The sequence below is a fragment of the Clytia hemisphaerica genome, unplaced genomic scaffold, assembly GCF_902728285.1.
Source record: "Clytia hemisphaerica strain Z4C2 unplaced genomic scaffold, Clytia hemisphaerica genome assembly, whole genome shotgun sequence".
Classification (NCBI taxonomy): domain Eukaryota; kingdom Metazoa; phylum Cnidaria; class Hydrozoa; order Leptothecata; family Clytiidae; genus Clytia; species Clytia hemisphaerica.
The window spans coordinates 243,853-268,377 of record NW_027104439.1 but is presented as its reverse complement, the minus strand read 5'-3'; the positions used below and the strand labels follow the sequence as shown (position 1 = coordinate 268,377).

The following is a 24,525-nucleotide window of genomic DNA, read 5'->3' as shown; positions in this document are numbered from 1 at the left end:
ATTCTCAGTAGGACCTTAATTATTTTAAGTTGACCTTTTAAAGGAACTTTCGATGATCAAATCCCTCAAACATTTCATTATCCATGTATACTGACAGTTACAGTAAAAAATCGAAAATAAATACAATATAACCCATTTTAGTCTTATATTAGAACCGTCTTTGTTCTGCAAAATTTCGGGACAATTTCTTAATATCATTGAGCAATGAAGCTTGAATATGTTTTGTTTCTTGATACAAACTTTCCATTTGGTTGAAATTTGTGTTGTTATTATGACGGTCGATGAAAGTGGGCGCAGGTTGGCGTTGTTGTGGGCGGTAGTGCGGGCGACGTACGGAGTTATGAAAAACGGGAAAGGACGCTGACCGCTTCATATCCGGTTTGCTTTCGTATTGTTGTTGATGACGCTTGATGAATAAGTCGTCCATGAATGACTTCATTTCCTCTTTATACTTGTCTGTCAGTGTCGTCCCTTGAGACGTCGCCCCTTTACGCGTCGAACAATCTTTCAGTCGTTGGCATAACTCTAATACCATGCTTTGCTGAAGCCACTCAGAATCGTGCGTGCTAGTGGGCGTATCTCTATTCGGAGTGGGCGTAGAGGCGGCGTATAGATATGCATCGTGTTGGTCTTGCTTCATTTCTTTAAGTTGAGCCTCGTATTTGGATAGTTTCTCCGTCAATTCTTTATTCTCGGACGTCCGAAGCGTTTCTGTGTATTTGAGAACGTTGATGCGTGATTTGAGTTGTTCGATATCTTCTTGCAGTTGATGTTCGTTGGCTTTACCGTTGTCGACCTCACGGTTTGCGTTGAAAATATCGTTCTTCAACTTCTTGCATCTAAGTAAAAAAAAGTAAAATTCTTTGGTTTGAAGGTTTTATCGACAAGGCTTGTCATGGTCTTGTGTTGTTTTTTTGGCTAATGACAACCTTTTTCTTAATTTAGGGAATTAGAAATCTTAAACTCTGCTCCTGGGAACTTATTTTTAAAAGATGTAAATCGAGGCGACATAAATCTCTATTGCACTTCGCCAATAGAATAATAGTTATGAAACACCCGCGTCACAGACCCGCTGGGACCCCAGCCCCACTGGAAAATCTGACAAAAATTTTGTCCCCGGCAGGAAAATACCCTGGAATTTTAGCCCCACTTGGAGTCAAAATTGCACCCCAAAACCGTCCCCACTGGATTTTTTAACCTTTGAACAATAAAATTTCTATCCCCATTAGGATTTCAATAGGATTTTCATACTAAGTTTCACGGGGGCTGTGAGACAGGGGTGTTAAGACCTCGATGTGAGCCCTGTGTTCTTGGTAACCAATCAGAGTGTTTGTATTCTTACTGTTCAGTCAGCTTTTCATTTTCATCTTCGATCCGTTTGATGAGGTTCGACAATTGATCTCGTTCATGCTTCAGTTTCCTCATCACAACTACCAACTGTTGGAAGTTCTGTTGAAGTTTTTCGTTCTTGCTGGCTATTGAAACATGGTCGTCCGCATACTTTTGAATTTGAACTTTCAATTCTGTTAGCTAGAAAGTAGACATAGTGGAAGAAGAAATCGTTATAACTCTTCTTTTAAGATTTAACTTTTTACAGGGCTAGTAAATTTCACAGAGCCACGATTGCTTTCGAGCCTGCTTGGCGTTAATTTGGATTCCCAAAGTCCGTAGTGTAATCTTAAACCGCCATCAATCGGGTTAGAATTCCGACTAAATAGATTAGCATTATGAGTTTACTTTTTAGATAAAAATCGCCATCACATCCTCATCAGTAAAATATCTAACCTCTTCGTTTAACTTTTCAATCTTTTCTTCCTTCTTCTCGCATAATTCTTTGGCTTTCTCCAAACAGTTGTTGGCTTCTGCGCACTGCTCCTTCATTGTATCGTGACCGTGTTGAAGATCCCACATCTTGTTTTTGAACTGCAGATTCTGATCTTCCAATTTCTTAATCTGGCAAGTCGCGTCTTTGTCTCTGTTTTGAAAGCTCGTGCAGCGAGAATCCAGTTCTTTATTACAAGCTTCAAGGTCAGCAGTCTTGTGAGACAAATCATCATCTAAGCGCTCACAACGCATCTTTGCTTTCAACATTTCTTCCTTCAAAGTCAACAAATCGTCGGTCATGGATTTATTTTGTTGACGTAATCGTTGAATCTCGCCTTGGTAATCTTTCTCATTCTGCGCGTTCCAGTCTTGCTTTTTAATGGTGCCATCAACGATAGCTTGCATCTCGATGGCCCGCGCCTTCATTTCACCGTTCTGTGTCAGCAATTTATCATTGTCAACTTCCAACTTCTTGTATTGCTTCATGAGATCATTATAACCGACTTTGTGGCTTTCAATGATGCCTGTGTGGAAGGATTGCTTTTGAGATAGTTCTTCCATTTTGATTTTCATGGAGCTGTTCTGGATCCTCAGTTTATCCTTTGCATTGACATCCATTTCCATGTGTTTCTCGACTTTCTTTAGCTTCATTTGTGCTTCTTTCAATCTAGAAATCCAAGTCGAATTAAGCAGTTTGAATCACAGACATCTACTAAACACCAGGTAGTTTATATCTATAAGGACTTCGAATCCGTTAGCCAACAGCCTCCATTTAGACCTAATTTAGACTTTCTGTCTTCCCTCTGTTCGAAGTAAGAGATGGTACAAGGTCGTCATAAAATTGGTAGCCAAAAAAAAAGTTTGGAAAAATTTGTCACAATTCAATGAAAAGCACCTTAAAAATCTATTGCACAAGAATGAACGCAAAATGAAGAAAAATAGTGAATCAAACCTCTTCTCCCCTTCTTCGATCTCCTCAAGGAGTCTAGCCGTTTGATTTTCACTAGTCATAACCTGTTCTTTCATCAACCGAACGGATTCTTGCATTTCTCTCTTAATGTTGGATAAATCAGTTATCTCGGCATCTTGTTGTTGCAGCGCTTTCAATCCTTTCGCAATATCAGTCTCAAGTTTCTTGGCGTATTCAGAGAGTGCAATCTTGTCTTTGGTCAAGGTTGTGTTATCTTCGTTTGCACTTTGAAGATTTATGGTCAGCGATTTGATTTGCTCTTCGAATCTCAATCTCTCACGTGACAAGTGCTCCAGTTGGTTAGATAGGTTGTCGCGCTCACGCATCACTTCCTCGCGTTGCATTTTAGCCGTACGTAAATCTTTCTGTAACGCTTCCGTTTCAAGCTGAGAACTCGAATATGTTTGTTTGCTCGTCAAAGCGGCCTCCTCCTTCTCTTCTAGCTTAGCAGTCAACTCTTCAACTCTTCGACGCATTGCTTCACATTCGTGCAACTTAGCTTGGTAGTTTCGCTTTTGATTCTCAACTGTTGTCTCCAATTGCGTGAAGCTATCCTTGTATTTGTCATTCTCCTTCATAATCTGCTCCAACGCGACCATTCGTTCATGGACCTGTGCTTTCAGTGTTCCATTCTCCATTTCATAAGCATCCAAACGTATCTTGCTTTCCTTCAAATCTATCTGACATCGCATTACAATCTCCTGGTCTGATTGCTGTTTCTCTACGACTTGTGAATGTTTGCTTTTGAATTTTTCGATGTTCTGTGATAACTGAAGATTGGCTGCCACTTGGTGCTCGTTCTCAATACGCAGTTGTTCGACCTCCTTACGAGTACGTTGCATGAAATGGTTCATCTCCAACAAGCTACCACCAAGTCGCTTGCCTTGACCTTCCAATTGTTCTTTACGCATCGTCATATCTTTTAGGTCAACCGAGATATTTTCTCTCTCTTCTTTCGAACGTTTCAGTTCATCAGATTGCGCTTCAAGGCTTTCCTCTAGTTCTTTAACTTTCTTACGCAGCTGTGAAACGAGTGATTTTCTTTGCTTATCTTTATCACTGGAATGTTTGTAGTTGTTCTCCAGATTTTCTAGTAGTTTTGTTTGGTGTTCCAGTTGGACTTGAAGTTCTGTTTTATTGACCTCTAAATCAAGCAGTTGAGCGTCCGCGTCACTTGATTTACGCGTCAGTTGTTGAGATCGACCCTCCAAATCATTGATGATAATATAACTTTGTTCCAACTGAGCTTGAAGGACCTGAACGTTTCGTTTCTCTTCTTCCAAACTCTTGTTCACTTCATGGACACCAGCTTGCATGCGATCACGTAAGTCTCGCTCGGCCGTTTGCCAATCGAACAGTGATTTCTGATGGTCGTTACTCAGTTTTCGAATGGTTTCTTTGAGCGTTTCTATCTCTTGTTTTTGTGACGCTGAACTCTTTCGCATCTTGTTGCTAATGTTCTCAACCTCTTTCTTGACTTTGGATTCGGATTTTGATGAAGCTTCAATCAGCTTGGTTTCGTTCAGAGTCAACTCCTCAACCTTCAAGTTCAGCTGGTTCTCGCGGAAAGCATATTCTTTAATCGTATCCACCAAATGTTCATTCTTCTCTTTCAGATCCTCCAAATTATGTTGCATTCTCATGAGCATCTGATGACTGCTCTCGTTTGCGTCTTGAAGACAAACCTCGTTCTCGATAGAACCCATCATCTTGCTTTCAATACACTCAAGTTGTTGTTTGGTTCTCGCCAACTCGTCCTTTAGTCTTTCACTTTCCTCGTTTTGTTCAATTAAGGATTCCTCCATTTTGGATAGTTCAAACTTAAGCGCAGTGCCGAATTCGACCAACTGAGTGTTTTCTTGTGAGTTACTGGTGACGACCTCTTGGCTCGACTTAAGTTCTTCTTTCAGCGATTCGACTTTATCGTTGAGTTCAGCGATGGTCTCGTGTTTGTTGTTGAGTTGTTGGTTCTTCAACTGAATTTCCATCACTAGCCTCGTTTCGGCGCTTCGTGTTATATTGTCTTTCTGGTGTGATTTCAACAGCTCACCATTCAAAGCTTCAATTCTAGAAAAAGTAGAAAGGAGAGAATTTTATTTCGCTATTTCGTTGACACTTTAAAATAAATGGAGAAGTCGGAGATATCTATAGAATGGTTCATAATCCTATTGGTTTGGAAATGCCAAATGAGGGAACACCAAGGCTGTAAAAAGACTGTCCCTGACAATTCAAAGCTTCCGACCTGTTAATTGATTCAATCATTGGAAGTTTGAGATAGAGCAGGGTCGCTTTTGTTGGAAATTACATGCGTACGCAGTGTGCTGAAAGACAAACTCGAAAATCTCAGATTTCTTTACAGATTGGGATTTATAGAACATAAATGACACAAAACTGAATTTGTTTCCACTCCATGCAAATCGGTCAAATTAGAGACAATTGTGCAAGAGTAAAGATCTCTAAGTGAACATACCTGGCGTGCAGTTCTTTAACAAATTCTTCAAACTTCAAACGTTCTTCTACAAAGCCTGCTTCAGCGGTTTCCATTATTTTCTGCATTTCTTCCAGCTCCATATTCTTCTCCATGTCTAGTTCTTCAATGGTCGTCTTCTGTTTGTCGCACATCTTCTTCAAAAGACGTAACTGATCGTCTTTGTCGAATAATGAGACTTCCAGTTTCTTCTCAATTTCTTGATGTGAAACCAACATTGCTTGTTTATCGCGCACGAACTGTGCACGCTCGTTTGCTTTCTCTTTCTCGATGTGCTGTATGTGCAGGTTAGAAGCATCAAGTTTTCGGTGAAGACTATCGATCTGTGTGTGAAGATCGTGCTGCTTGATATCGGCTTCATCCATATACTGTTTGATGGCCATTGATACCTGACGTTTAGAATAACAAGAAAAGTTTTAAAACACTGTGAGTGAAGTCTCCTTAATAGTGGCATCATATTTTCCTCAACATGAACAATTATTTCACTTGTTATTTAGGAGCCAGTAAACTTTAGCGGGTATTCGAAACGTAAACAAATTGACGGTCTCTGATTTGAAAAGGGATTTCCCTGGACATAAACTAGACTGGTTTAAAACATCAAAACAACGTTCAAAGAACGTCCAAATGGCGTCACTTAGCGATGGAAAATAACTTGCTCTTCTTTAAAGATCTAAGAATCGCTAAGAATACTTTAAAGCTCGAAAATAAAACTTTTAAGAATCATGGAGCATCGTCTCGACTTATGATTCCAATAAAAAACTGTATAATGAAATGACGTCAGCTCCTTAAAACTTTTTAGTGAAGTCAATTGTAAAAAATTACAGATTGGTATAAGTCTAGAGGAGGCGCTACTAACCTCTTTGATATTGTCATCATTGTTTCGTAATTCAGTCGTCGATTTTGTCATATTGATTGAACCCATTGATCTTGATCTTGAAATCCTAGGGTCAGCGGCTAAAATTACTGGAATTTGAGTAGAGTCCTCCGTGTTGTATGTCAGATTAGCCTCACTCCTAGAACGGTTTTGCATTCTTGGGTCAGATTCGAAAAGTGATGGTGGTGTTGCGTAACTACCACTCAGGGTACGCATTCTGCTATCAGTGGAAGGATGCGAATAAAGTCTTGAGTCTTGGATTGGGTATCTGGAGCAATCCAGCGTACCATTGGTTGAGTCACTCGTGTTTTGTGTAAGTCTGAGATCTGACGAAAGACCATTGCTGTGGGCGAAATTGCTGGCGTCGGGCGTCATTTGCAAAGTCCCTGAATCCCTGGAGGGATATTCAGATCTGATAACAGTGTATTTTGAGGTGTTGTTTGATGTGTGTGAATGTCTTGTGTTGTTAGATATTGACCCGCGAGTTGTTTGACTGCTGGGTGTAGAGGTACGATTTGAAGGGGACGAGCTTGATAATGCTGAGTGAGGTTGCGAGGGCGTTTGTGGACCCTGAGACCCCATGTGAGTGAAAGACGAGTATCCTTGTTGGCATACAGGGGTATGGTTTGGATTGGATGATGCATATTCGGTTCTATTACTGGTCTCGCTTGAATAGTTTGACGAAGATCTTGGATCTGACGATGGAGGGTGAGTGGAGTTCGATGTTTGATGGCTTTTCGCAGATGACGAATATGATTCAGCGATCAGTGTGCGATCACTAGGATCGGTGGATGGTTGCGACGACGATGAACGACGATCGTCCACCAGCGTCGATGAAGGTGTTTGGAAACCACCACTAAACGTCAGATCGGTTCTCTGGATAACTTCTGGGCCACGGAGACTGCTGTTGTAGCTGGTGACATCTGTGAGCATGCCGGGTACCATGGATTGCACACCCAAGGAACGGTTACTCATCAGACGTTGGGCCGCTTCAGATGAATAATGAGTAGCATCGGTGGTGTATTGCGAACGGTTGCTGCTGCTGCTAGCTTGAGTTGAGTTTCGAGAGCCATCGCTACTCCCGATTGTATATTCGGAATAAGAAACCTGAGAACGGGTACCTGGATCTGTCGAGTATTGCGATACGTTGCTTGATTCCATCGGACGTTGCGAAGGGACGCTTCCAGACGTTTGACTTTCGCCAGACATCAATGTCCGATCAGTTCCACTGCTATCATCGCTTGAATTTCTTGAATGATTATACATTGAAGTATTTACACTGCTACTGCTATTGACGGTATATTCGCTACCCGTGACTGCACCGTTGGCTGTGAAGGTACTGTCGATATTGGAGGCTCCCGAAGAGCTATTCACGTCTGTGCTCAAGGACCTTGATCTGGATGGATCGTCAGAAACAGCTCTAGGGAATGAATGACTGTGATCTTGGTCTAGAGTATGAATAGGTGCAACGTTGGGTTCTGATCGACTCCCTCGACGAGCCTGATTACTCATCCTTGTTCTTCTTATGAAACATCCTAGGAAAAAAAACAATGATTTAGGAAGGGTTCGACTATTTAGTAAATAGTAAATTTCTTTTATAAAAAAGAAGTAAAAGCGCAAAGATTTCAACGAAAATAGATTTCAGAGATTACAATTCTTCAGATTTATTCATATGTTTTTCGCTAAATTTTGAGGCTGAAAAGTCTTAGCTTGACAGCTTATAAAATTTTGATTTGTTAATTTCAGCAAACAATTTAACATAAGCAAACAGGTCTTCTGACGAAATCTCTGTTAGCTTCGTCTTACTCTTTTTGAGAATAACGTGAAATATGCGTACGGTAGTGGAAAGCAATATCAATAATCGATACTTCTCCTGCGCAACCAATCCCTGTAGGTGCAGCACGGTATCAACACTGCCCACCCCTCACCGGGACGGACCATGATAAATACAATAATTTTACGCTTTAGCATTTTTGCTCGGACTGCCATTGCTAGGTTCCCGAGCGTAAGATAAATAAAACAGCCAATCGGCCACCCACTTAAATCTTAGATCTGGAAATTTTAGCTCTTTTTCGGGCAACCTAAGCAGAACATATAAAAAACACATGATACGAATGAAATAAAGGGCGGACGATATACTTACATGTACGAATCAAATCATTCAATTTTTTATCTTTGCCAAAGATAATAACATTTTGAAAAACGTGTTCAGTTTTTCGAATTTCCTTCGATTGAAATGTCAACGACCAGCATTTTCAATGTAATGTCTTCGCTTCCAAAAAGTGACGTCGAAAAAGGAACTTTTCGAAATGCGACGTCAGACAATTTATGCTGTGGAAAGGGGATACACCCTTTAAATTTTCAAATAATTTTAAGGCACAGCTTAACGATTGCGTCCAAAATTCTTAGTTGGTGGCATAAAGAGTTAAAAGACTGGGTTGTAAATTTTTCAAGTACATATTCTTCTCTGTTTTATTTTTCAAAGTGAAAAAATAATTTAATGAAAGTGCAAGTGAAAATTAAGTTGAAAGGGCTATGAAACCACTTCTTATACGGTACGAAACTTATCGGGGATAACCAGGGCGAATAGCATTAGTTAAGAGGAGATCAGAATATAAGAAGCCCCTCAGGAATTGATAATTGATATGAGACAAATAAAAAAAGACTAAATATCGCATAACCTTAGAGAGGCTTTTTTCATTTCGGCTTGCTCATCCTTACAGAGACTATACGGAAGGCGATTCCGGCCTTCATAATGATTGCAAGTAACAAAACGACCCTTATTGATACACAAGAGTTACCTTTAGGTAAAATATTGTCACTCAAGGTCGGTTATTGGATGTCCGCTCCAACGCCCTCCTAACCTAGTAGCCCCGGGATAAAAACTTCGTTGAAAGTACCACGAATTTGATTCAATCGAAACTTTCATTAACATACCTTAAGGGAAGAAATATTCCGGGAAAAATTTTTCGCGGTTAATAGCTCAAAATTCGAAAACTTCGCGGAAATTAATTTGAGACAGTTGAGAAAACTTTTTGTTCATAATATGGCCTATTTTGCCCTAATAAGACAAATTTTAGAGGTGATTTTTTAAATCCTGAGAATATCGTGTTTCGCGGAATTTGATTTCGCGGATTTGTTAAAAAGCCCTGAAATTAAATTCCGACAAAATTTGTTCCGCGAAAATTTCCTCCTTTAGGGTAACATGATGGACATCAACACCTCAGTTTTCCGTATAACACAGATTCACGTGCAAAGTCTAAGGTGCCATACAATTTTTATATATTCATAAATCAGCAGATTCTCTCGAAAAACAGAAACATTAAAGGTACAAAAGCACAATAAACGGACATAAACATTCTTACGGAAGCACAATACCATTTTTTTATCTTCTTTCTCATCAATCAACATCTCGATTCACTGTTTTCAATAGACGAAGAAGGAGCAGAGGGTTGGACGATCACTGTAGTTGAGTTTTCTTCTTGTGGTGCCGCTGTCACGCGTGGTCTCGCCACTTTGAAAACAGGAAAAAGAAAAATAAGTACCGTGGTAGTAACTAACAGTCGTTCCCGCCTTAGTTTTTCCCCGTGCGATTTAAGCCTCGTATAATATTCCGATGGTACACGCTTCTTTTTTTTATAAGAATACACTTTATAAGAATGTCCATGATGAAAATGGCCAAAAAATTAAGAATAATGCTAAGAATATCACCATCATGGAATTTTGCTACTCAAGCTAAGAATGCCATTTTTTAGAGCATTTTCAATTATAAATTTTCAATTACCCCCAAGTAAGGCTCACTCCTTTCACAAAAGTGCCATCTTATGTGTATGTAGGATCCTAACTTAAGAATGCTGTAAGAATATTTTAGGATGATTTTCTCAAAAAAGTTAAGAATATCCATGATGAAATGGATTTACACCATTCTTATAAAAAAAAGCGTGTATCCCTACAAAGAAACGGTCTAATTTCTCTTCGGTAAGGAATGATAGTAGGTCTTTGATAGCGCCGACATCCCCATTCCATAATCCAAACATTGAAGATGTAAAAAACTTTCTCAACCTTCAGGTCTGTAATGTGTCCAGGTCTAACGAGATGGAGAGGATCCGGGTCAGGTCAGGTCAGATCAATAGATATCAAAAGGGTTCCAATCTTGTCAAATTGGTTACAGAAATGTTCTATAATAGACCTTTAATCGGAGTTTTTGATTTTTCTAAAAAAGTGATGCACTGTGGGATTGTTTCGAGTGTATTACAATAGAATTCCCTTGAGGAATTCCTAAGAGATTTCTATTGTAATACACTCGAAACAATCCCACAATGCATCGCTTTTTTAGAAAAATCAAAAACTCCGATAAGGTCTTTTCTTACATTTAGTCTTCATTTTCTTGACTTCAATAGTATGTCTTCTCTTCACATAATTCAATTTAATATCCCATCGTTTTCTGAAGTGAGCAACTTCGCGGACGAGCGTCGATTTCAAAAGATTAGAACGGAATATCATCTCCTTCACAGCTTTTGATTGACAAAGCTCAGTTCCTAAGGACGAAAAATAAGATGAAAAGTTTTAAAAGATGGAGATTTGCAAAAAGAGTTTAAAGAAATTTTAGGTACTTGTCTCTAGTAAAGAATGAAATCATTTTAAACATACATTATTCCATCAAAGAAATTCAGATCTAAACAACATAATATATTCGACAGCCTCCTTACTCATAGAAAAAACCTTTTGATGAATATATACTCATGCATTTTACCAACAAACTAGCATACAAAGAAATATGGAAAACATACGTTTAGCGGATTGGATCATGCGATGTCTCGGTCTTAGATAACAATATTCGAAGAAGAGACCGACAACAATGAGAGAACCCAGTGCGATGCCAGAGATTCGAACAGCTGTTTTGAACATCTCACTCTCATTACTGATGATTTGGTCAGCGCTCTCCATAGCAGAAGACTGGTCCTCCATCTGCAAACAAAAACAATCGAGAATTGTTATAGTTTGTCGTAAAAAGCATGCAGATACTTTACTTTTTTAACATTTTCTCTACGCTCATTTATGCTATAGTAGGAAGCTATACATCGCTGGAAAGATATTTCAAAGGAGAGAATCTAATATATTAAGGATTAAAGAAAACGAAGATGGCTCTATAAAATATCAGTCCGTTATTCATAGTAGTCACTAACGAATGCCATAAAAAGTAACCTAGCTTAAAATGTAAACAATAAAATTAAATACCTCAGGCGAATGAGTTTTATTAGCCACCAAATCGGTCGCGAATTCCATGTGCTGTTCATGGAAATTCAAGAAGCGCTGGTAAAACACACTGGTTGATAATTGACGTCCAAAAACAAAACCATAAGTTTTCTTTGGTTGGAAGTTTTTACTGATCCGATGTTTTTGGAAGATCTGTTTAAAATGGTGTCCAGCAATAAAACTGTCTACTAAAAGACCATCAACCTGTTTATCGGACAAAGCACTGTCCATTTCATCCACTGTTTGAAAATCTATAAGAAAAGTTTGAAAATAACTAAAGTAAAAGTAAAAAAAAAAGATAAAACTCAGGACAGGAATTTTTTCTGGCAGCTCGGACAGGAGGGCGGCAGAATGCAAGGTCTCTGCATTCAAAAGCCTTTCTCTGCAAGACATGTACAACATTAAGTTTAAAAGAAAGTAACTCCTGCTATCAACAAAACTTGAGATAAGTCATATCACAATCTTACCTTGCATTATTGCTCCCTTCAAATAGCCTAGCCTGGACTCGTACGTATTACTTATCGCTCCAGCCTGGAAAAAAAAAGCAATGTAGAAATTTGTGAAGAAACAAAGAGAAGCTTGTTTTACTCATGGTCAAAGATTGACTATGCTATAGTCTAGGACGAGTTTCATCTAAGAGGAACAAACGTGAAAACGGGAATTTTTTCGGGGGTAGCTGTTGTCTCATAAACACAGACTCTATTTTCCGCCTCACAACATATTACGTCTTATAATATACAAACTATGTTATATCATAATAATATATTATACGGACGATAGATCGTCTAGGTGACTTGAAAGAAGACGTTTAGTTTAGATAATTTTCCAATATTTCTATGATTCAAGAATTTACGTATTCAATGAAAGTTAATCCGAGGGGTGCTTAGCCAAAAGAAGCATATAGTTGACAGTGCCTTTGTTCAACTTTGCGAGCCTTGTGAACAGGATAGTAAAGCCGACTTAGGCTTCTGCTCATCCTCTAGCGAAAATAGTTTTTATAGGAAATATCCCCTATAGAGGTCTGCTATTCAGACTATTTTCTTATCGTTACGACTTCCAGTATAAAGTCTTTGAAAAAGTGGCTAATTTAGTTAAAAGAGTTGGAATTTAGATCAGTGGTCGTGGAGTCAATTAACGACGTAGATTTTGTTACGCTTGTGGCCCAATTTGTAAGGACAATTTGGGACAAGAAATAAAATCAACATACCCTAGAGCCGTACAATTTGACTTCACTGGTCAACACTTGTACAGAAAGTGAGGTCGATAAAACGCTTGTAAAAATGGCGACAATGATCAAACCCGTAAGTATCCAAAAGACTGCAAACAAACGACCTGGGACCGACACTGGAGCGATATCACCATATCTAAGAGAATAAATAAACAAGTTGTTTTATATTGATTGAAACTAATTTTTTGAAATTTAATAAGTATTTTCTTTCGAAGTATAATTATATTGTCATTTTTGCCAAGAATAATCACTACGCAATTGAAAATAAGAGCGCGAGTCGGCGTCGCAAATTTTTTCCGTAAGCGATCAAAGACCTCCAATAGCGATCCAAGACCTCTAAAACTTTCTTAGCGCAAAATCTAGCTATCCAAGACCTGATTTAGCTATCCAAGACCTACCTGTTTTGCCGCGCGGAAGCATTTAGCCATCCAAGACCTGATTTAACGATCAAAAACCTGTAAGACTTAGAAATCTATCATATTTTAGCTATCCAAGACCTTCAACTCAATTTGCGTCTAGAATTCTCTTCAAATTGGCTGTTAACCAGAAAAGAGAAACACACACAATTTGACACAATAGTACAAACAAACGAACAGACGAATGAGCAAATAAAGAAACTCACCCGACAGTTGTCATACTGATGATAGCCCACCAAAAACCTTCCACGATCCCACTTGAAAATTCTCGCGGGAATTGCTCTTCATTCCAATAAGTCTCCTGCAAAATAAAAAGATGGAAAACGTAGAACAAGGATTCGATTAGACTTGAGTCGTTTATAACCCGTGTGATACAATAATATGGGTGTTATATGATAATACAATAATTGCTATAGAATAGTATCAGTTTGCATAAACTACATGAGCGAAGCAGTTTTGCTATCGTGTATATGTACCTTTAAATCTCACCTACGCTGGGGAGCGCAAATGAAAAATTACTATATATATCCAATCTTTCAAACGCAGAAATGATTGAAAAAGCCGTCCGCCCTTCCTTAGATCAAACCTAGAATCGCGGCGGAGAGACCTGGAATTACGGATGGTTAAATTCGTTTTTTTCAAAAAGTGTCGCCTCTTCTATTATATATTATATTATGTTTGAATTAGTCGTCTAGCACTGGGTTCGATTAAAGGATGATTCTTAAACTGGTAGCATTTGAACTTCGAATTCTGAAACGATTTTGCAAGATGTGTGATTGATATACGAGAGCACCCTGTGGTACTTACCAAAGCCCAGATGACAATTCCAGCCAGCACGGCCAGGATAACGCAACTAATAACAATAGGCCATGCGCTGGAGATAGATTTCCATAGAATGTCTTTGTCATGAGACGATTCTTTGCTTGTGTAATGTAAGATGCTCGGCGAGTTCATGATTGGCAGGTAGTAATACTTCAATCTAAGAAAAATATAGAACATGGAAAGTGGCTCGAGTATGTCCAATTCCAAAGATTGATTCACCTATAAAGATCAAAGATTACCGTCCTATATCCGTACTTCCTGTACTTTCTAAAGTATTCGAGAGAGTTATCTTAGTCCAACTTTGCAAATTCATCGAAGACAAAGCACTTTACCACCAAACACAGTCTGGATTTCGTAAAGGTCACTCCACCACAACCTTACTCGTAAAACTGAGGGATGATATCAAGAAAGCGATGGCGAAAAGTGAAGTTACCATATCCATCCTAATAGACTACTCAAAAGCCTTCGATACTATTGATCACACCAATTTGCTTCTGAAATTACGAGACATGAATTTTTCCATTGATTCTCTGCAGTTATTATCGAGCTATTTAAAAGACAGAAAGCAATATGTCCAAGTCGAAGATAAAACTTCATCAATTAAATCTATGTTTTTCGGAGTTCCACAGGGTAGTATACTAGGCCCTGTGTTATTCAATCTATATGTCGTTGAACTTTCCGACCAAATATTATCCAGTAGCATTCAGTATGCCGACGACACCACCCTCTATCGGCACTGCAAAGTTAGAGACTTATTGCAGACTATCAAGGAAATGGAGAAAGATGTCGAAAATCTTCGATCCTGGTCGAAGGGTAGTAATCTACTTTTTAACAGTGATAAACTGCAACTTATCATCTTCCATTCGTATAAGGAATTACCCAAAGAATCAAAGTCTACTCTTTCGATGCTCTGGGAAATCCATCGAACACAAAGTCAATGTCAAACTACTTGGAGTTCAACTCGACGAAAATCTTACTTGGTCGACACACATAAACGGTATCATTAAATCATCTCAAGGCACCCTACGCTCTCTTCGAAAATTCAGTCGTTTCACACCCTTTAGTGTACGTAAAACACTTGCTGAAACATTGATACTATCAAAACTGAATTACAGTAATGTTGTCTTTGCACAGATTCCGAAATACCAACTTGATCGGCTACAAAAAATTCAGAACATACCGGGTGTGCCACAAAAAAGTTTCTCTCTTTTAAACTAAATTTCTCGAAATCTAAAATTTTTAAAAGAACCATTTCTATTTCATTGGAAAGAAGAAAGATAAACTTAAATTTTGATGCGTCATTTATTAATTTCGAATCATTAGATCAAAAGTTATGTTCAATTGAATAAAAAAGTTACTTTCAAAAAGTGCTTGAAAACGTTAAAAATAGACCTATCAAATTAAACAGAAGCATAATTACATGATACATCAGTATTTTCGAATCAGTCATTAAAAAATGATAATTAGCTGTCGAAATAATCTTTTGTTATATAAAGGAAGGTTGAATTTCAATAAAAGGAAGAAAATTCGTCGAAAAAGGCCAAAAAATCTTAAAATTCTTAAAAATACATCAAATATGGGTTTCGAGGTTACATAGACTTTTTCCGGTCTATAACCAAAAATCTGAGGAAAATTTCGGTAAAAGTAAATTAAATTGATTTTGATGAATATTTTAAACTCTTGTTGACCCTTCAGTTTCAAAATTTATGTGTTTAGTTACTGAAAAATATGCTCTTAATCATGTAAAGGCTTTTGCGACTACCAAATTTGAAATAAAAATTTGATAGGTCAATTTTCAACGTTTCCGAGCACTTTCTGAAAGTAACTTTTTTATTCAATTGAGCATAACTTTCGATCTAATGAACCGAATTTAATAAATGACCCATCAAAATTTAAGTTTATCTTTTTCTTTCCAATGAAATGGGTATGGTTCTTTTAGAATTATTCAATTTTGAGAAATTTAGTTTCAAAGAGAGAAACTTTTTTGTGGCGCACCCGGTAGCAGCTGGTTACGTTCTATCGCGATATACTACCCTACACGATGTGATTGAATTAAAATGGTTACCTGTGAAAGAGTATTTTGAGCTCAACACATCAAAAATTGTTCACAAATCCCGTCGTGATGCTAACCACCCCCATTATCTGAAAGTTGAGTTTTGTGATCAAAGTAAGGGTCTTCGATCCACAGATAAAGAATCTTTGGTCAAAGTTGTAAATGATGGCACTTTCCAATGTCAGGCACGATGTTATGATGATTTGCCGGAAAATATTAAATCTTTAGAAACTCTAGATGAATTTAATTCAGAGGCAAAGAAATTTTATCTTGACAAATCATTAGCTCGCTCTTTGTCTCTATGATCATATTTTTTAGCTTAGAATTATGTCCTTTTTCTAGGTTCAATTTTTTTCTACCAATTTCTGTCACTATTACAACACTTCGACCTCGATCCCCAATTCCATTCTTACATTACTATCCTATTCTAGCAATCTTATGCCTATTCAGTGATTTGAGTTTTGTGTTCTCTTTTGCTATTTTAAGTTAATAATTTATCTTAATTTATCATTATTTTATTTTTCTTAGATCTTAGATTAACTAAATATATATATTTTTTTTTATCACAAAAATTTTTGCTGCTTTAGGCAGATATACACATTTAGACCTTTTCAACCACTTTAGGCTCTTTGCCATTTTACTCAATATACTCATTACTCAACTCCGGTAGTTTCACTACTCTCAAGTCTTCATTCTAGCCTCGTTTAGCCTCTGGGTCGTTATAATCCTTTTTAAACTTATATATTTAATAAAAATTTATAACTATTTATTCTATTTATTCTTTTGTATTTTGTATTTTCATTTTCATTTTTAAGTTTAGGCGGAAGAGCAATTTGTACAAATTGAAGCCAAATAAATGTGAAATAAATAAATAATAAAAAACATGCTTTGTTTTTCGGTCCGTCAAATGTGATGCACAGTTTTGAAACTCATCGACTACAATACGAATAGGTGATTTTATCGAAATATTTTTGAAAGTTTTTCTTAAATCGTTTAGATAATCAGCTTGAGAAATCCAAGTTTCTTATTTTTAGCAAGAAAATAAAAGAAATTCAATGTAGTGTCGTGTAAAAAGTCTATTTTTACAGACTTTGAACTGTGAGATATAATACATACTATAGATAAATATTGAATTTTGTGGTCGGGAACACGAAATCAAGCAGATTTTAAAGTGTTCTTTAAAAACTCAGGTACACTGAACATAAACTAGCAAAAATGCATGCAATACCTCCCCACAACTCAAATTATTTCAAGAGAAGAGGAAGAAGATTGGATACCTTGTCATTTTATCATCATCAAGAAATGACTTACTTATACCGAGTGACAGGGCCACCTGTTGATCCACCGGAACTCCCTTGAACAGGGAAAAAGATATCAGCTGTTGAATTGCTTAGCTCGCTATTCATAATCCCTTTTTCGAGTTGTGAGAATCTTTCTTTGAAATTTGACGTGTCCCATATAAGCTTTAAAAATAAATAATACATTTTTTGAGTCCTAATTGATCACAATCTTCGTGTTGCTAGGAGACTAATAAAGGCTTTGGGAATAAAGCCTCTATAAGAATTGCGTAACAATTCAACTACAACAGTTATTTCTATGACAGGTCAAAGAGGGAATGGGTTATCAATAAAACTAAGTCTTAATGAAGTCAATATTAAAAAGAGGAAATGGAATTTTTACCTTGGTACACCCGGTACACACTTCCTTGACCATTTTCTGTAAATACTCTTCGAATATCCCATTTTTCTGAACTGGTCTCCCGTCTCTGGTGATTACATCTTTGGTATTGGTGTACGGTGGATAAAACATCCACGCCGCACGAATTTCTCTTGGACATGGACAGCTTTCTGTAAAGTTTAAAGTAGACTTTCTTATACAAACAGTTGCAAGTGCAAGTTTAATGACAAAATTTGTGTTAAGATATTTTAGACGTGCAAAATTTCACGAGCAGAAACTTTCGCTTTTTTCGCGAATTTAGCCTGTTTCGCGAGCGTAACGTTTTATTGAAAATTATTGAAAGTTTATGCTCGCGAAAAATTCTTGACAAAAAAGAAAATATGTTAAATCAGGTTAAACTTTTAGCTTAAAATAGAATGTAAGACTTCTGGTACTTTTTAGCCTCATAAGTCAAAAAACAAAAATTTAAGCCAGTTTTCTTGTCAATTTTCATGTCTATATTCGCGAAAATTTATGCCAAAAGTAAATATCCTGAATTTCGCGATATAAACCGATTCCGTGTGACGTTAGCGAGATTATTTATCAGAGATATTCTACAGCTAGGATCGCGGGGCTGCCCATGCGGGTCGTCACCAAAGGCGACATGTCGTTGTCTACTTTGCTCTCTGTACGAGAAAACACCAAAACACCGTTTAAGTAAGTCGACATAATGCCGTACGTCAAATATCAAACTTGCTTTCACCCGCCATTATTTGCCTTACTCACCATTTTCCTCGCCGCTTTAACCGTAGCCGTAGAGAATTCCAGATATATAATCTCTCTGTTATTCTCACCCACGTGATCAGCCATTATTTTAGAAATGGCAGAAAAATACAGGTTTATTTAGTCACAGCCTCAATCTTGTAAATGTGTCCGGATCTGCGAAAAGTTTGTTAGTTGTTTGATTTTATTTTGTCGGTAAAATTTATTTCGGTTGAAGATGGTTTTTGATGGATTTTGTAGAATCGGTCAATATGCTAAATTTGAATTAATGTATTCCCTACCATTTGTATATACGACAATTAAAAAAAAACTTCTTTCGTCGCCGCGCGAATGCTAATTTTGCGAAATTCTTCTATTTATTTTGCTTTTTCGGCATAAGAAGAGTGCCTCCTTTCTTTATCAGAAAAATATCTTCAAGCAAAACTGGGCAGTAAATCATATCTACAGGCAAAACGTTTTAATAAATAATGTTCACTTACTTGTCACATTGACGTAAAGAGTTTCCGTATCAGTCCCGTAAGCAGTTTGAGCGGTACAGCGATAAGTTCCACCATCCATCATTCGAATGTCTGTCAAACAGATTGAACCATTTGAACGCTCGAACTAGAAAGGAATAATAAAAGAGTGATCGGTCAATGACATAGATTTGTAAACGGGACGCAATATAAGTGAATTTGCCAATAAAAGCATTCTTATCTTCTAACGGCAAGGTTTTATACGGGGAAATCTTAAACGTTAAAGAAAAAAATAAAACTCTAAGAGACCAAAAGACGAACTCACTGTACTATTCACAACAACATGAAGATATTCGTTTTTTCTAATTTTAATTTAATCTGATTTCTGCATTATTCGTTCATTAAGTAAGATATATCTGAGACGCGTCTCTCCATTCATGGTCGGGCCTTCTTCACTATTACTAGTGTTATGGGCAGTCTCCTAATCAATGGCTAGCCATAACATTCGTACAAACCCATTAAAATTTCAGAAAAAGCTAAACTGTGGTGCTCCCGGTAACGAACAAGACTTTACCTTGACAAGGGCTTTTCTAATTGGTTGATATAAACCAATAGTTGTGTTCAATTTCTCCCAAATGTACGAAGGATAAGGTGAAGATTTTTGAGCATCACATTGCAATTGGATGGTTTGTTTATCTTCCACGGTCAAAACACCATCTTCTGTTTGTTGCCGAAGTAAATCACCGATGTATGTAATATTGGGAGGAACTGGTTGATAAAGAAAATTGATTTGTAGATATAAGTTTTGCATCTGACATCACACACTTTCGACCCTAATGCTAGAAGGGCGCTTGAGTACAAGCTTATGTCGGTTTTTTCAGACTGTACCAAATTGTCTTTTTTGGATATCTCCTATTTATAACAGCTTTTCTTAAAATGATAACTTTTAAGCGAGTATTCCAATTTATATTGAGAAAGAGAGATACAGTAGGATGAAATATTTCCTTTTTTTTGGTCCGGCTTTAATTGGATAAGTAGGACAGCTACAATTGAAAGACAGAGTTAGCAGTAATCTAGGATGAGAGCTTATGCAAGGCCAAAGTGACGTGCAATGCATGTAATATGTGTGAGAAATCCAAGACACATATCAACCATTAGCAGCACGGTCGGAATTTGAGGAGACTTCCAATATTTGACGTTATGCCTAGCGAGCACCCCACTAAAAACCGGGATTTTTCATCTCGTTTCTTAGTGAGTTCCACTTTGACGATTTTTGAAAAATAGAAGCCTTTCAAGTGTTTTGACGCAAATTCGATTATTTTACTACTGCAGGAGCTTCGAAAGTTAAAAGTGACGTCAAAAAATCGAATGTTTAGAGCCCGAAAACCCGGGCTCAAAACATTCGAAAAAGTCGCAAAGTGGAATAGACGTTAATTGCGTAAAAAAAACGTGGGTGACGTCTAATATAGGCTACGTTATGCCTAGCTATACTAGCAAGCGCAAACCTATTTCTCTTTTAACAGAAAGATACATGGAAATCAGCCCTCAATATTGTCTTAGTACCATTAAAGAGACTTCTATGCAAAAGAAATATATAAATGTCGGAAAACGGCATAAAGCTGTCTGACTTACGATGAACATTTGATGTGAAAGAAGCATTGAAGCCACGATAATTTTTGGTCAAGTCAGATGTAAATTTGACCAAGATTTGTCTTGCACTTGTGGATATGAGGAAGTTGGGAAGTTCACCACAGTAGCCAGACATTGATCCGATCTTTAAATCAAAATAATAATAACAAATATATAAACACAGGATTGGAATCGAACCCATCGTAACCAATTTACTGGAGTCGTGTGATTTTAACCTGTCGGTATTCGTGCAATAGTTTCGGGTGTTTTCAGATAAAATCCGACTCAATCCCATATTATGAGACTTTCAGTGCAAAAAAACATTAATTGTTAAGACACAAATGTATCCAACATTTCATCCAAGAAAATATTGGATAAAATTCATTAGCATCGATGAATGACTTGAAAGACTTAAATTCAATAAGAGCGTAAGGGATTTTTCTTACCTGTTCCCATTTTCCAGTTCCTTGATCTCTGTAAATTGTCATGTAATCACTCTTGTAGCAACGTGGAAACTTCTCTAATTCAAAGTCATGAAAATTTATGTTGATGTCAGCATCATTAGGAGAATGATTGATGATCCATCCACATTTTTTGAGGGGTGGGTAGGCGTTAGGGTAGTCGGGCGTTGAAAATACCACCTTCTTTCTTTCGTAACGTTGAAGTAATGAAGACATTCGGGCTCTGCGTAAAGAAAAAGTCTTTAAGAATATTTAATAATCACTTTCAAGGAAAGGAAAAATGACCGATAAAAAGATTTGACTTTTACTGCAATCAGGGGTCGATACCACCATCGAACTTTCAAATCCTTAGGGACTGAAAAAAGAAAATAATATGAAAATCTTGTAAGTTATTAGGTCCTTTACTGGAACTTCTACAATCGGGGGTCTCAGAGGGAAAACATTCCCATCCTTTGAAAACTTCAACTTCTAAGCAAAGAGTTTATGGAAATGACAAAAGCTCGAGTTACATGAAGCTTGCTCAGAATTTCCTAGAGATTTTACTGATGATATAACCGCATTATGACTGAATCATTATATGGAAAGCTAGAGCTCGAGAAAATTATAACTTCGTCTTTATAATCATTCTTAGGTTCCCAAAGTCGAACAGTAACTTTAAGAGCAGCCGAAAAATGGCCTTTGGTAATACGAGATAAAATTCTACCATCAAAACATTGAAAAGGGTCGTCATAAAATTTCTGTGAAGGGGGAGGGGGTTTTCGCGAAAAATCAACTTTTTTGCTCTCGGTCTGTTAAATCTTTACCTGTTTTGCGAATTTTTGTTACCAAGAAATGTTATGGTTAAAAAAAAATCACAAAATTTTCAACCCTGAAATTTTTGCCAAAAATCTTAACTCGTGATCCTTGAATTTTCTATATTTAATATCGGCACCGACACTAAAAATAATTTTTTGATGATTCCACTGTAGAATAATCGGCATTGCCACCGCAGGAAGCCTAAAAATACCGAGGATAGCATTCATAGTTTCACACATCATAAGGAAGTTGGAAAAACATCTCATGTTTTTGCGCGCACATTTTTTCAGTATTTTAGTCCCGCTTAAATGGAGTCCCAGTATCATTCTTATCTTAACTTTATCGTTTCATCATTACCAAAAAGACTTTTTCGGAGTTATTTTGACCTGATTACCAGCCTCATTATGCTTAGCAAAATTCTATTTCATCTCAAATATGTTTTATGCTCTGCTTAAGGGCTCTGACCATAGTCGGAAAATCGATTTTAGTATCTGAACATGAAAGTTATGTTTTAGATTCTTTAACACTTTTAACAAAGAATTGCCTTTATAAATTGCTTTTTAATCAAATCCCTTAAGAGTAATTAAGAACTTAATTGCAAAAATGACGTTAAGAACTTTAAAAAGACGTTAATAATATGTTGCATCACCTTCTTTAATAAAAAGTGCTAAGTTTTAATGGGTAATTAACCTTTTTGTTTTGAAGTTTTTTCAAACTGTCCGCAAAGAATTGAACTATTTTAAATTTTGCGGAAAATTTTTCTAAATAGATGTGTCAAAAGTTATGACTGTTTTTTTAAGCAAATCCCAGATGAAAAATTGATGAAAAACCCACTATTTTGAAGATTTCGAGACAAAGATGCAATTACAAAAATTTTCCGCAAAAATTTTTATTGTTCGGTAAAGCTCTTCAAAGTTTGAAATACTCTTCCTCGCAAAAGTCTTCATTTTCTTCTTCATCAAATTTTTTCAATGCAATTTTTGAATTTTCAGATTCAGGAATAGTTTGTCTAACAGAAAATGTATAACATGCCATAGTTTTGTTGGTTACATCAGTCAGAAAACACATTTTAAACACGGCAATTATGAAAAATTTACTATGGTCAGAGCCCTTAAGTATTGAAATACAATAAGAAAAATAGTCATAGTCACAGAGTGCTCAAAGGAAACTGAACGAAAATAATATTTCAGTAATAAACTAACTTGAAATTGCTACACAGTGTTTCATGCTATGCAATAGTTTGGCAATGTGGTTGCGGTTGTTTTTTGCATTGTATTGAAGTAGATTTAGTCGAAACATAGAACACCGTCGAACAGACTTTTGAAAGGGAAGATCGACAAAAAATAAGATAATTAAAACTAATTTGTTTTCTTACGAATATCTTTTGAAGGGTCTACATATTTGCTGGCGGAGAAATCAACCTGAAGACAAAGAGAAAAATACCGACATTAAATACATCTAACTAATCAACGGCCTAATGTTTTCATAGTGAGCAAACTCCACTTTCAGGGGGAGAACGAGGCATTGTTTTTAAAGGGGGGGTTGACCTGTTTCTCATCGAAATTTTAGAAGCATTTAACTGAGGATTATATCTAGGACAATCATGTCGTTACAGATTTGCTTACGAGCACAAAAAATAAACTCACAAGGTAAAGTAACAAGAGAAAACAGATCATTATGCAACAAAAGCTTTACTACTGCCACAACTGCTACATTTCCAACAGCAGACTAGATTACCCTCTAGCTCCCAAAAAGTCTTTGATTTATGTTAAAGTAAAACTTGAAAGCTAATATTTTATTGAAAAGATAACTTATTTTTGAAGTAGTTGTGTTACTTTGTTTTTTTCTCCAACAAAATAGATCCATCTTCATTTTCTCACTTTTTAATTGAAATTTCTTTTTTTCATGCTTTTTTTTTCAATTTTTACTGAAAAAAAGAAGAAATATTGAAATAGTAATTAGTTAAAAAACGCCAGGGAATATCATAGAGATTGCTAAGAGCAAATGGATTGTGAGTGAAAGGTGATAATATTGGATTCAGAGTTCAGACTTAAAATTATTTACTAATTGTCTTTATATCATTGTTGACCCAAAAATTGCAACTGGTTGGGAATTAAGCACTTTTCCCCTTGGCAAAACTCGAAAATATAACACAGTCCTCGTTTAAGTTATTTCTTTCATGTTAACAACACTGGTTCCACTGCCAGTTTTATTTACATCTAAAGCTGAATTATGTAATCACTAAGTAAGCTTAGAATTTAACTCGTCTCCAGGTCATAAAGAAGATAAAAGGCTTAAAAACATTGCAAAAAATGAAAGGAATACCCAAGAGGTCCTCAATTTTGTAAACTTTAATTCGAATAGGAACATTTCTGAGTTCTTTAGATTGAGATTTTTTAGGGATAAGTGCGCTTTTATAGATATTCCTTACACCAGTGAATGTGTCAATTATATGTCATATCAGTTGACTAAATAGCTTTACCAAGTCAGGTCCCAAAAATAATAACTTTGAAAAAAATAGCAAAAAAAATAAAAGAAATACAAAGAGGAGCTATTCAATCAGGGATCAAGTTTGTAAACTTAATAGGATTTTTGAAGTGGCGTGGTTGAGATTTTTATTTCGACCGGCAAACGTCCCCTTTTTGTATACCCCATTCCTAAAGCATCTCACCAGGTCACTGACACAGGGGTGTTAAAAAGGAGCTGAAATGATGAAGGAGAAGCAGTCTTGGTTCTATTTTTCTAAATTCAACATAAAATAATAAAAAGTTATAAAATAAAAATCATAAGACACAAAAGTTGTCATACTAAATTT

At 36.7% G+C, this 24,525-nt stretch overlaps 2 protein-coding genes across 2 annotated transcripts; both read right to left on the bottom strand.

Annotated features, from left to right (window-relative positions):
• Positions 1-60: 60 nt before the first annotated feature.
• Positions 61-8,388, bottom strand: LOC136820809 (early endosome antigen 1-like). The gene is made up of 7 exons (XM_067077043.1): positions 8,300-8,388; positions 6,139-7,691; positions 5,265-5,671; positions 2,777-4,861; positions 1,786-2,491; positions 1,343-1,530; positions 61-839 (listed from the first exon to the last, which is right to left on the bottom strand). Exons 2-7 carry the CDS (start codon positions 7,666-7,668, stop codon positions 149-151), a joined length of 5,607 nt encoding a protein of 1,868 aa, XP_066933144.1. The 5' UTR covers positions 7,669-7,691; positions 8,300-8,388; the 3' UTR covers positions 61-148.
• Positions 8,389-9,196: 808 nt separating this feature from the next.
• LOC136820808 (uncharacterized) lies at positions 9,197-23,639 on the bottom strand. Its single transcript, XM_067077042.1, has 16 exons — positions 23,357-23,639; positions 23,086-23,131; positions 20,901-21,138; positions 20,458-20,599; positions 19,400-19,593; positions 18,850-18,973; positions 17,612-17,778; positions 17,243-17,394; positions 13,864-14,035; positions 13,263-13,357; positions 12,620-12,776; positions 11,880-11,943; positions 11,395-11,663; positions 10,947-11,124; positions 10,527-10,694; positions 9,197-9,670 (listed from the first exon to the last, which is right to left on the bottom strand). The coding sequence occupies exons 3-16, from the start codon at positions 21,129-21,131 to the stop codon at positions 9,561-9,563; spliced, it is 2,223 nt and encodes a 740-aa protein (XP_066933143.1). The 5' UTR covers positions 21,132-21,138; positions 23,086-23,131; positions 23,357-23,639; the 3' UTR covers positions 9,197-9,560.
• Between the last annotated feature and the right edge of the window lie 886 nt (positions 23,640-24,525).

Bases quoted from the DNA above. Each gene is read 5' to 3' on its own strand.
- LOC136820809 (XM_067077043.1), bottom strand. From the start codon at position 7,668: ATGAGTAATCAGGCTCGTCGAGGGAGTCGATCAGAACCCAACGTTGCA. The intron at 5,672-6,138 runs GTTAGTAGCGCC...TCTAAACGTCAG, and splicing joins ATGATGACAATATCAAAGAG to GTATCAATGGCCATCAAACA. The intron at 1,531-1,785 runs GTTAGATATTTT...TCTACTTTCTAG, and splicing joins TTGAAAAGTTAAACGAAGAG to CTAACAGAATTGAAAGTTCA.
- LOC136820808 (XM_067077042.1), bottom strand. From the start codon at position 21,131: ATGTCTTCATTACTTCAACGTTACGAAAGAAAGAAGGTGGTATTTTCA. The intron at 13,358-13,863 runs GTAAGTACCACA...TTTATTTTGCAG, and splicing joins GAATTGTCATCTGGGCTTTG to GAGACTTATTGGAATGAAGA. The intron at 12,777-13,262 runs GTGAGTTTCTTT...TTATTCTCTTAG, and splicing joins ATCAGTATGACAACTGTCGG to ATATGGTGATATCGCTCCAG.